This window comes from Phalacrocorax aristotelis, chromosome 2 (genome assembly GCF_949628215.1).
Source record: "Phalacrocorax aristotelis chromosome 2, bGulAri2.1, whole genome shotgun sequence".
Taxonomy (NCBI): Eukaryota; Metazoa; Chordata; class Aves; order Suliformes; family Phalacrocoracidae; genus Phalacrocorax; species Phalacrocorax aristotelis.
In genome coordinates, this window is record NC_134277.1 from 135,850,033 (window position 1) to 135,863,444 (window position 13,412).

The following is a 13,412-nucleotide window of genomic DNA, read 5'->3' on the forward strand; positions in this document are numbered from 1 at the left end:
AGGAAGACCACCGCAGGTAGCGCTGGCACAGTGCATGCACTGTGCAGCTGCAAACGGCACCGCCAAAGGAAGGAGAACGGTGCCAATGCCCTGCCTGCTTTGGGAGAACAGGGCTCCACCCTGGAGACCTCTGCCCGCTCGCCTACTGTTCTCACCCACCCAGACACGCCATGAAAGAAAGAGCTCCACAAGTAGCGTCCTCCAAATTCCAAGCTGAAAACCTGCCCTACGCCCTGTCTGTCTGCAAGCAGTGTGGGAGCCTGTTAGCCCTGCAAGCTTTCAACAATAAGGCTGGTTTTCCCCTGGGAGAGGCAAATGAGCTCCAGCTGGACAGTGTAAGGATGAGAAGGTAAAGATGGAGTGTCCTCCTCTTTGTACCACTACCTTGGATACCATCTCCTCTAGGCAAGCAACTGCTTCCAGCCCTAGGAAGTGTACAAACAGGTCCCACCGCTGCCATGTTTCTAGCAAGAACTTCAGTTAGCCACCCACGTTTGTTTAGTGGCTGTCAGCCATGTCACCGGCTTTCCTCTTGCTGGGGATAGAGGCTCCTTAAAATTCAGGTAGAGAATCCTTAGAAAGCGTCCATCCCCTTTCATTTAATAATCGTATCCGCTCCCATGCTGCACACTTTATCAAGGGAATCAAGCTCGCAACTTCCCAGTGGCTCTTGTTGCAGAACACTGGGGAAGTGGTTATTGACAGCTCTTTTCACATTTATCCTGGGTTTGGCTTTCCAGAGCCCTTCGAGAGGACAAGCAGGTCCAGCTGCTGTTCCCCAAGGTTTGGCAGAGTTCGAGCTGTCCTGGCTTAGGCCTGGGGATACTAAGATACCTACTGAAATGCAGAAACATTCAGCATAAAACATTCAGCATAAAACATTTGTATATGGTATCTGTATACATTCGCAAGAAATGGGATGCAGAGGTAAAAATAATCTGAGTAGCTGTTTTACCGAAGCAGTTTAGAAAATCCCTTGCATTGGTCCCTTTTTTTTTTCCTCTCGTATCTTTGAAATAAAATGTGTTAAAATGAAATTGTGCACGTTTTACAGGTAGCAACAGCAGAGCCTTCAACACCAATAGGCTTTTTTCATGGAAGACATAAAACATTTGACATGGAATGTACTATTAAAGCCAGACCGAGGGGGGAGAGGCATTCAAGGACTGATTTCCATTTCAAACTGCATTCTGGCACTTTGTACTCCAGCACCATTGGTGGATCAATATTTAATGCCCGGAGATTCTGGCTCTGCAGGAGTCATGTCAGGGGACCTCTAGAGCCAATCTGCTTGGGTAGAGGAGTGATAATTATTCATGGGCTCCTGCCTCTTGCTCCTTCTCTTGCACAGCCCCACTCTGCTGACTCAGTGCCTTATTCAGTCTTCTCTCCCTCTCTCCACTGCTGTAGCTGGACCCCTTTGCCTTCACCACCTCTGAGAGCCTGCACATCCCACCATGGCTAAAACAGCAATGGGTAAGAAACTGCATCTCTTTTTCTTCAGCCAGTACAACGGCTGCTATTTCCTAAGACCACTACCTACGCTGGGTGCTCTTCTCAGTGTCCCTGAAGTTTAGAAAAAAATGAAGGCAAAGCTAAACATATTTTTTTAATTTCTTTGACCAGAAAACAAAAAAAAAAAAGGGAGGGGGTGTGCGATCCCGGGGGTCTTTTAACGTCCTAAACTAAAATCAGATTAATTATTTACTGATGGGCAAGGTCGGCACATGAGCGCAGCCTAATTTTGAAACAGCTTTCGTTATTTTAAAGATTAATATATATATTATGGCATTAAAAAAAAAATAAAGGAGAAAATTAACAGGAAAGTTATCCCCGCTATTAATACGCCTCCCACTGCACCCGTAGCACCCCTCGGCCGGGGCCAGCGTCCCCCTCCCGTTCTGAAACGGACCGCGAACGGCGTGGGGAGGAGAAGAAAAGGGGGAAGGAGGAAAAGCACCGCCGGGCGGACCCCGCGCCGCGGGGGGCTGCGGGGCCGGGAGGGACCGGGCCGGGGGGTTGCGGCCCTGGGGTACCGTTGCGGTCCCGGCGGGGGTGGGGGAGCGGGGCGGGGGGGCGGCTGCAGCGGGGCGGGCACCTGCCGCGGGGCGCACTGCGGGCCGGCCGCGCCCAGCCCGGGCGGGGGGCTGCGGGGGGGCGAGGGCGAGGAGCCGCTGCTGCCCCGCCGCTGTCCGCACCTGCAGTCTGCCGGGGGGGGCGTGGGGGTGGGGGGCGGCTGAAGTAGGTCACTGCATCACGGGGAGCTGGTATTTGCTGGCAGTTCCCACCCTGTTTTTCTCTCCCAGGGGGGCGCTTCCAGGGCTGTTGTTATCTTGCGTTTTTCAGCTGCGCATCCTCCCACCCGCCCCGGTTCCCCCCCTGCTCCCCCCCGCCCGGCCGGGAGCCGCACCCTGCGCCGTACCGCCCCCCCCACCCCGCTTGGCCCCGGGGAGCGGCGGGGCGGGGTGGCGGGGGCTGGGCGCTGCTCCCCCCCCGGAGGACCTCGGGCCCCGGGGGGACCCCTCCGGTCGCCTCTGGCCGTGGGGCGTCGGTCCCGGCGCCGGCGGCGGGCGCGAAGGGCGGCAGCCCCGGCTCCGGCCCCTTTGTTCGAGGGAGGCTGCTGGGGCGGGGGGGCGAAAATCGCAGTGAAGGGTGTGGGAGGGAGAGGAGGAGAGCAACCGTGGGGTCAGGATGCTCAAAGCATCCAAACCCTATTACTCCTTGATTTTTTTTTTTCTTTTTTTTTGGGGGGTGGGGGGAATGAGGACCTGCATTTGACGCATTCAAATTCAAGTTTTCACAATCATTCACCGTTAAAGTCATGCACACACAAATCCCACAAAATAAGGATTGAGAGCTCCAACGCAATTCTTATCCTTCCCCAAGAAGCAAATCCCATTCAAATTCCCATTCTGTGTAGGCTCTGTTATCACTCTTAATCACGGCGCACATAGTTATTCCGAATCCTCCTGGATTACACTGGCTGCAACCGATGCATTATACATTAATTTATCTGAATGCTGATGTTCCGCTCCCGAGGAATAATCGGTGTGGATTGAAAGCATTTTAACCTGGCTGTGGCACCCCTGGGAACACGGCATGAGGCAGCTGTAGCTGCAAATAGAGGAGGGAGACAAGGGCTGTGGGAGTCTGGCCAGCCCTGCAGTGCCGAGCACGCCGTCCCCTCCCCACTGCAGCAATCTGGTAATCAGTATTGATAATTTGTAGTCAGTCGGAGACTTATCACTGCAGAAGGCCCTGTTAGGAATTCTGTCACTAGGGAAGAAAGGGCTCTTCAGCCTTTGATTAATGACCTCGCAGTACACAAATAGAAAGGTTTCTGCAGCAAGAGAGATGCCTGGCATCATTAGGTTTGCCCAGAGACAGATTGACTGTGCCACGCCAGCTTGCCTATTAATACCTGGTTAACAAGCTGCATACACAGGCAATAAAAGGCAATATAACTACCTAGGTTTCTAAAATTACTGATTACAACAACATTCAATTAAAAAATGAAAGACACCTTATGAAAATCATCTTCCCTCTTTAAACTCACAAAGGTTAAGGATTCTCTTCACCATTTCTTTGAACCTTTTTCCTCCTCACTGTAGTTATTTGTAGAGAAAATTAGGATCTAGGCAGCATATTAGAATAAGACACTTTATTTCAAGAGTTTCTTCAAGGCAACAAATTTTATTTTCATGTAGAAAAATAAATGCATTCTCAGTCATACACTTTTCCAGTTAGTGCTAAATAAGCTGCATTTGTTTTGTACTCAAGCTTTACCCAATAGACCACTGAGAGAACTACAGAATGCCTGATTTCTTTTTCCCTGTTGAGCACCGTATTCTGCAAAGTGGCAATAAAGGCGAGATCCTGCTGCCACTGGAGCCAACAGAACATTTCTAATCAGCTTAAGCTGGCCCACTATTATGTTTCTGGCCCTGGTCCAGCAAGGCACTTAAGCAGGTGTCTGAGTTTGAGCATGTGAATACTGGCTTTGGACTGAACTCTTCACGTAAATCAGGTTAGGCAGACACTAAATACCTTGATAAGCCTGCGTTTATATTCTGCCATAGAAAGCAAAATTAAGCCTCATTTTCTCTTAGGGTCTGTTAAATAAAAGGCTTTCGAGGAAAGCTCCTTTGACTTACATAGGAATTTCAACAGCTGCAAGAACTTCTGGAGCTCAGTACACACTGAATGCCCAGGAAGTTCTTCTTTCTGTTTAGTTTACATATTATATGAATGATGCACACCAGGCACACACAGAGGCTTCTCTTTATTTGTTTATTTATATTTAAGTGTGTCTTATTTAAAAATTTCATATAGCATGACTGTACAGAAATTCTGGAGGCTTTTAAATTGCATCCTCCCCTAGACACCATCTTCCAAATGAAATCTGGATTGTACTGATGGATGCTTTCATACCTCATGCTCCCTACCACACAGGACATTTGTTACATAAATCAGCAGCTTTTGCCACTGGGGTCACTGCAGACCTGGTAGACCATGTACGTGGTTGGATAAACTTTCTTTGGGTGTGTGCATGGCAGTGGGAGGGTGAAGCAGTCAGTGATGCCACTGGAACTAAAAAAGGTGTCTGAAACCATTATTTCATTGTTTCCATGCGCTGCCTAATTTAAAGAGTATTTATTATGAAAACATCTTCAGACAATTATTTTACGGAAAGTTGCAGTCCTGATTATGGCTCTTGTTTATTTTATAGGAATTCATCTAAGAGAAATACGTGAGATAGGTGTGAATAATGTGTTTAAAAAGTGTTTTAACTCAGGCTCCTTTAGAGATAGTCAGCAACTCTGTTGGGTGATAAATGGGTGGGATTATGAGGATAGGGGAATTCAGGCAGCCCCATGCTGCCTCCTTTGCATATCTCAGTAAGACTGATTAAACTGTTGTAAAAGTGCTTCAGAGTTGTTCTTCTGTCTTGTCATTTGCATTTAGTTACAAGCTCAGACCTCGATACTTAGCTTGATGGATGCAATGTCACTGCTAAGTTTGTCTGTTAACCCAATACTACATTATTGTTTTGTCTGGTATGTAAACATAGATATAAAGTCATAAGTATGTGTATTATTGTTGGTTCAATTATTTTAATAACTGGGCTTTTTTACTGCAAAGGGGAAAGCATTCTGCCTCTGATCTGCCAGTACACTTAAACAATTGCTTGATCTTCAACAATTGCACAAGTAGTCATCTGGACATCAATGGCAGCGACAAGCTTCAAGTTAAACAACATATGGCTAAGCCCCAGCCTGAATTTGGACTGAACCTGCTCCTTCCTGTATTATGCAGTTTTAAATAGAAGGTTTTAACCTTCCACTTTTATAGATAAATATGGTTCTTTCCCTGTTATAAATAATTGAACCCAAGTCAGCACTGAATGGGAAATTACAAATAGGAAATTCTCATCTAAAAAGATGAGAATGAATGTAGACAAGATTCAGGAAAGAGTTTATTTTCTCATATTGTTAGCAAGAAATGAGGTTTGGCTGAGACACCATTATTCTAAATGTCAAGATCTAGCAGAAAAAACATTTCAGTTAGTTTATTTTTCTGAGAATTTTGGTTACTAAGCTAATATAAAGTTCCTGGCAAGTACAATTCACTAGAGACCTGAAGGTTAACACCTATTCACATTCTCTTCCTGTTTTTAAACCGTAGGTTACTCTTCCTGCTATATAGAGAATTCAGGCAGTAATAATTTTAAAAACAGTCCATATGGCTAAGAATTTATATTGCCTCATAGCAGTTCTTTACTTACCCTGTGAAGTGTACAAGCAGGAGGATGGAGCGTCATCTATTCCATCATCTTGTGGAAGAGATCCCATAACATGCTGAGGAAATAAAAATAAAATTCAGCAGCTTGAACACTTCCAAAATGTTCTCTCACCTCCACCTCCATCACCTCTTTGTCCCAGTATAAACTCTATTTAGACTAAAAGCTTCCCTGTTTAATAATGGATTCCTGTAATTCATTCACATTGATTTTTGTCAATTTGAATTTCCTTTAATTAATTCTTTAAGCCTGGATTTTTTTTCTTCAGAAAACAATTATCCATTTTCAAATTAATAGCATTAATTAAAACAACTCATTACAGAAGAGAGATCACAGAATCATAGAGTCATAGAATAGTTTGGGTTGGAAGGGACCTTTAGAGGTCATCTAGTCCAACCCCCCTGCAATGAGCAGGGACATGTCCAACTAGATCAGGTGGCTCAGAGCCCTGTCCAACCTGACGTTGAATGTTTCCAGGGACAGGGCATCTACCACCTCCTTGGGCAACCTGTTCCAGTGTTTCACCACCCTCAGCATCAAAAATTTCTTCCTTACAACCAGTCTGAATCTACCCTCCTTTAGTTTAAAACCATTAGCCCTTATCCTATCACGCATATCCAGCAATATATTTAGATAGCATTTTAGCCTTCAAAGACTTTACAGAATTAAGTAATTCATTCTCCTCAGAACCTTCGGTGAGAAGTAGGCATCATTATGTAGTCTGAAACACAGAGATCAGACAGGTCCCAACGACAGGTAGGTCTGGGTAATACTTGACCTGTGCAGCATTTTCACATAGGTCTATTTCAACTACCTTATTAGTTTATAGTCAAAAGGAACAAGAGATGTTCAGCACTTCTGCATCAAGCCCTAGGTGCCTTAAACTAGGCATCCTAAAATGGTGTCACTCCAAACAGTTGATGTAGTTGGAAAATTAACTCACTAAAAGCTTTGCTAAAGATCATGCAGCAAGAAAGCCACCACTGGAACCTAAGGGACCGAGGGTGCCTCCTAGCCCAATGACCAGTGGGAACGGCACAGCTGGGAGTGAAGTCCTCCAACAACTGTAATCGCAGAGTGTGCTCCCCCCAGGCTATATATATATATAGTTCATTTGCTTTTCAACATACGTTATCAGGCTCCAAAACTCTATCCCAGTACTCCCAGTAGTTCTGCCCAATGCTATAAGGAGGCAAAGATGTCGTGTCGTGAACCAGCAGTGCTTACTTACCTCTGCAGTAATACCTTCAAAAATCCAATGATAGTTTTCCGTACAAGTCACCTTTGTAAACAAAAACTGTTGCTGTCATCAGGTGGTTTGTAGAGAGCATGTCTTCTTCAGCAGTATCCATAAAATGGTTGGTAGATGAACCATCTTTGGAAGTGATTCTTGCCTCAGTGAAGTCAATGGAGTTCAGCCACTGGCCTCAGCACAACTGAATGATCCTTAGACCATGGGGAGACAGAAATTGGTAGCTGATTTGGGGGAATGGCTGCTATTCACAATTCTCCCTAGGGTACACATAATCCTCAGGCTCTGAATTCTGTGGATACAGTCTTGAGGTGTTGTTGATTTTCATTTAGTTAAAAAATACTGTTGATCCCTCTTGGATGTGTGAGCCCCCCTGTGAACATCAGCCAGCAATTCTGCCTGTGACACATTACCTTGATCGTGAAGGATGCTGGGCACCCATGACTACAGTGCAGGCTGTATCTATAGCTCTAGTTGCTCAGCACTTTTTAAAAACAGAAGAAATTGCTTTGGAGACCTGTCTGCAGACACCTGCATCCTCAGTCAAAAAAACGGACTAATGCAGAAATGCTGGCCCCTGGGAACAAAATATTCAAGACATCTTGTGTCTGAGCAACACCAGCATACAGAGCTGCACTGTAATTACTTCATTTTCTCTTCCACTTATTATGTTTTTCTTTTTCCTGTCTGCTAATACATAATTTAATAAATGAAGCAAATTTAAGCTCTTTCTGCCAGGATGTGCTGTTAAACTGACGCACAGCACCTATACAAAACATTAGGCTTTGCTGAATACATTTAGCAATACTATTTTTTGTAGGTGTAGCGGTCTAATCCAAGAAGTTAATAAATAAATTATAATTTATGCACTCATTGTAATACACAAAACTCATCACTGTTGTAGCAGTTATTGTGTAGAAAAATGGTGATCCTTCACACACACAATCACAAAATGGGATTGTTGGGGTCTGATGGGGGGTTTTCGCCAGTTTTGCCCCAGGCAGGTGGGTTAGTTTAGGGAGGTGACTGAGGATAGAGTTAGTAAAGCTCTAAGGCACTTGTGGTGGATACAGGTGTGACTGTACCTCCACAACACATGGGGAGGGGTCAGCACATTTGGCCATAGTTGAACAGCACATTGCTGAGGTCTGCCTAGAGTGGATGTACTCGTCACTCAGTGACCAGAGGGAAGTACAGTGGGGAGTGATGAGACTTCAGCCATCCCTTGGGCTTTTCACCCGTGGCCACAGAGAAGCCCTGATTTCCTCTTCACCATTGTGGTGGGAGGAAGAAGAGGTGGCAATGGGTGCAGTCCTCCCCCTCAGCCAAACAGCTGGTGTTTGGCCTCCGAGTGTGGCACTGGGATGTGGTGGCCCTTGTCTCTGCATGTCCTCCCTCCCTGGACAACAGCAGAGCCACCAAGCTGTGGCCTCTTCCCACCCTCCCATGGGAATGGCATCATGCTGGAGAGAGAGGACAGGAGAGCACACAGGAGGGAGTATGACCTCCAGCTAGTAACTGGAAAGCTCTGGTTTATGGGACCGTCACTGGATTTTGCATGATACAGCCACTGGATAAAAAAACAGAAACAGCTGTGGGAGCAGAACGTAAAACTCAAGTTTCTTTGAGTGGCAGTTAGGACCTTTCAGCTTGAATCCCCTCATTTCTGAAAGAGACTGAACCCAGCTCTGGTACTTCCCAGTCCAAGCCGCTCACTGTAGACAGTTGCACCAAAGGGCAGGAGTGAGACAACCAGCAATATCCCTCCTCAACTGCATTTTAAAAGAAAGCAGTGGCTGCCCCTGCATTTACGAAGGACCCTATCCGATGTTGTGTCTGCAACATCCTCTCAGAAAATAGGCTACACAGATTTCTTCAGAGGGCCAGGACTGGTTTGGAAGAACACCCAATTCCCAGTATTAGGGGATTAAACATTTCAAGCCTGGAGCACCCTTGCTTGCATAAAAAAGTAGCACAACACACCACCAATTTGAAGAGCACGAATTGTAGCATTTATGGATTTTCATGACCTCTCTGCAGCTGTGCAGGAATTTGCAGAAGCCACGTTTTTTATTTAGAAGCCTGAATTTTTCTTAAATATCATTTTAGATGCCTAGCTCTTATATTGGATTTGTCCTGTGCCGTGACTTTCTTGTCACTAAGATGGGGATAATCTTATATACTTACCTCAGTTGTTGAGGTTATGTTCCATACTGCATGGAGATGTGTAACAATGCTCTAATGTTATAGAAGTTGCAAAAATCCATACTGATCAGATTAAGAAACAGAGCAACTTACTTTCTAAAGCTGTATTAACATTCTGTGCTATTCAGGTATGTTTTAATCCTTAGGGAATTTCTTGGGTAAAGAAAAAATAATGATGTGTATATTTTATACTACTGATTGGTGTACAAGTCTACAAATTGAGAATTTAAGTTAAGCTAAGATATGCTTTACCTGAAGCTAGCTAAGGTACCTTTTAAAGTTTCAGGTTTTTACATTAAATTTAAATATTTTCAGTAGTCATTAAGTGACTATGTAGCTCTAACTTTTTATCTTGATACTATTTTTGATCCTTTCTAAAGTTGTTGAAAACCCAAATGGTCCTAATTGGCCTAAGATTTCTGATTCACACATGTTCAAGTTCATCCTCTGGTTTCCACTAGCATGGCTCCTGATGGGATTTCATTGGCAGGGCTCCCTGAAGTGTCTGATAGGATTACGGTTATGATTTTGTGCATTTCAAGAGACTGTGGAGACCACAGCCAGATCAAAGATGCACATTGGTTCTTAACTACATTTATATATAAAAGTGTAGCAAAAAATAAATTTTTTTGGTTTACTAGTGTTTTTGTACTGCAAATTGACCTGAATGGAGTTGTAAGAAATGTTTGCACTGTTCTAGGAAATCTTTTACATTAATCAAGAATGAATCAAGCTCTATAATTTTTCAAAGCCTTTTTTTTTGGAAGTGAAATTCATTTACTTCTGTAACCCATTTTATTAGCCTGTACTAAATATCACATTTAACTATTCTGATATATTTGTTTCTTACATCATTCGTGTGAAAATAATGACAACTGATGTCACTCAGCAGTGATGTTTATAGTCACTTGAATGTACAGTCTTTGTCTCCAGGTGCTGGCATTTATTCAATTTATTATGTAGATGTAATACAAAAGATTATTTCTAAGCTAATATCTTTTCTATGTGTTCAGATATTTTTTTACACTGTCAAGACTGCAGTCAGGGAGCTTTCAATACTATATGTTGTAGACAATGTAGATAAAACATTGTGTGTAAAAAACAAAAATATTTAATATTTGTGAACAAAACACTTCTCAAGGCTTCTTGCTGGGGAAACAGTGTTCTACCTCTAAACATGATTATTTTCTAAATAAAATATCAATAAGGACTTCTCAAGAAAAGTAATAGTAAGATATTTATTTTAACCTGCATTGAGGATTCAAGTTATTCCCCTTTGAAATGCATTCACTTTTTCTGGAGTGAAAGATTAAGAAGGGAAATATCTTACTTGAGAATCATACTGTGTTAGATAAACAGTGTTAAGAATTTCACCTTCTAGTGGTGGGAGGCCTGAAAAACAGGATTAAATATGATAGAGGTACTTTTAAGTGCTCTACAAAATTGTAATTGCAGCTTGCATAGCTTACCAATGCTATTTTAGAGATCTCAGCTCTGCTGGCATCCTGAGCTCTTCTGCACAAACGATGTGAACAGTAAGGTGTGAAAAAATTGCAATAATAAAAATAAATACAGAACCCTGGCAGAAAATTCAAGGCATTTAGAGAAGCAAACAGGAGTAGTCTACAATACAAAGGTAACAAAATTGCATTTAGCACGTTCCTATGTAGTTCTATGGATGTAATTTCCTAGATTAAAACAAAAATTAAGAAAAAGTATCCTGGAAACAGAATATTATATCAGGTGGACCTCAGTCTGTCCCTGAACTGCTACTCGTTCATTTTTCTAGTTTTTTAGTATCATTTACCTGTTAGAGGGAAGTCTGAGCTCACAGTCAGGAAGATTTCTATTTCAGATGACTGTGAACTTTCGTGTGAACAGTCTGCCATCCAGTCAGAGTTTCCCATCTGCTCCATCCCCACCGCATACAGATTTCCAGTCCCAGTCCATTTCCTTGGTAGCCTTTTCCTCATTTGCTTAACCCAGTCTCATTATCCAGTCAGTCATAGTGTCACCCTTGTTCTTTGTCCAGTTTCAATCATCCCATTCCCTGACTGACTTTACCTTTTTTTTTTTTCCTTCTTTTTTTTTTTTTTTTTTAAATCATCTGCTCTTGGAAATTTCTTCCACCAGGCAGATTCAACTCTGGTCCCTTCATACAGCCCATTCCTTCTGATAATCCTACACACTTTGGCAGGGCCGGAAGGAGAGAAATTAAGACCACAGGACAGTTGTTTTCTCTTCTTCTTCCAATTTCCAGCACTCCCCTGGTCCACAGTGGCCAGGAGGAGCAGTGCTTGAAGCACTCTCAGCCCATATGGAATCAGTCATGTCCAGCACAAAGTATCTTCAGAGAAATTGGCTGTAAAGCTTGGACATGTCTCTCCCAGCCATGGTTAAAGCCTGAGATCAGATATTTCTATGACTTATTCCACAGCCAGGCCTGGGCAGATTTTTCAAATGAGGAATGATTTCCTGGCACAAAGTGCAAGAGCCTTTCAAACAAATGCAATAAGCACTTGTTCAGTTTACCATGTGCAAGCTATGTATTTTCCCCTAGTCATCTTCCCAGCAACAGTGAAAAAATTTTTGCTAAAAGCTTCTCCAAAATTCGGCAAGAGGCAGCCCTCCAGCCAAGAAAACTGTAGGCCAAATTGTTGTAATTTAACAAAGTGATACTTAGTGGAAGGAGGACTCCCATATTTTCTAATGCAGTGGAAGTAAAAAAAGTGGCACTAGATGGGAAGTAGCAATGGCTCACTGTGGTGTATGGGTCACATAAGTGGCTAAGATGTGCAAAGGCCAGGAACACCAATCTTGCTGGAATTAGATCCTAAACCAGTGCAAATCTAGGGTAGTAGACTCATGTTGATTTATGTCTGATGAACCCATTCTTTTCCCCTTTAAATCTCCTGAAGCAGCAGCTTAGGAAGGAAACATCTCCTTTATTATTTTGAAAAGTCATATAAAAGCCAGCTACGCTAATAAAGGAGAATTTGATTATACAGGAAAATAGACCTTTTTATACAGGAAAAAGAATTTGATTATACAACAAAAGAGAAAAACAGGCCATTATACGTTGACATTTGCATATCGCCAGCTCCCGCTACTTCTAGAACATATTGAAAAATGTGATGGCCAAGCCAGTCCTCGAAGTTTGATAAGTCTGTTATAAAAGACAGGCCAAACAACACAGAAGTTCTGATTTGTCTTTAATGACAGACTGCTGATGCTGGGATATGCTGGTGCACAGTGGCCTGAAAATCTGCCTGTTGTAGGTGAAGATCCTTTTTTATTTGAAATGAGCCAAGCACCCTCACACCAGAGCCCCACAGAAATCAATGATGGAGCATCTCTGCCGGGGTCAGCTCCCCATGTGGTTAATTTAGTAGCAGAGCGGTGTCTCTGCAGTCATGAAGATCCTCTTCTGTGTAAGTGGAGACCAGTACTGCAGAAAAATAGAGACAGAGAGACAGATATCTACAGAGAGATAAATAGTCTGACAGAGCAAATTAATTCCAGAAATCTTCAGTATATTTCAGAAGAGGAAAAAAAATCACTAAATTGAAAAACACAGTATAAAAGAGGGAAGAAGAAGAGAAAGATGAAAGAGGTAGATCATGAAAGACTTAATTGGGAGCAGTCGCATTACTGAAAGTCCATATAAATTGGTAGAGCGTAGACATTTATGTGTTAATCTTACATCTTAAAAAAATCAATGTATTTCTATTATGCAAAGCTGAGTAAAGATACTTAAAACACAGGTCACTTTCTCTGACCAGTGGTTCTTGTTCTAGTTTTATTGTAGCATCAGCTGTAACAAAAATATCCCACCAGCGACTGTTCTCCCTCAGACAATTTAATCAATTCTGATTAATATACTAATTGCTTTGAACCATCAGCATGGTTTCAAATAAGGCTGTCATTCTTTATTTTTCTTCTTTTTTTCTCATCCATTTTACACATCATCTGATTAAAATACTCAATAATATTTATAATCTATGCCTAACTATGATAAATTTTAGCAATATGCTGTTGAGTGCTATCATTATTTTCTTAATGGAGGCAATCAAATGTTTGAATATATGCATAAAGACATGGTAGGATACAACAGTAGAATTAGAAATCAGGTAATTAGTAATAATAGCTGCATAG

At 42.8% G+C, this 13,412-nt stretch overlaps 1 protein-coding gene across 1 annotated transcript in view; it reads left to right on the top strand.

The window, feature by feature from the left end:
- Positions 1-1,356: 1,356 nt before the first annotated feature.
- Positions 1,357-13,412, top strand: part of STMN2 (stathmin 2) — a 42,461-nt gene continuing 30,405 nt past the window's right edge. Inside the window, exon 1 of the mRNA XM_075085292.1 lies at positions 1,357-1,476. Coding sequence (XP_074941393.1) covers positions 1,458-1,476 — 19 coding nt within the window. The 5' untranslated portion in view covers positions 1,357-1,457. The remainder of the gene's footprint in view (positions 1,477-13,412) is intronic.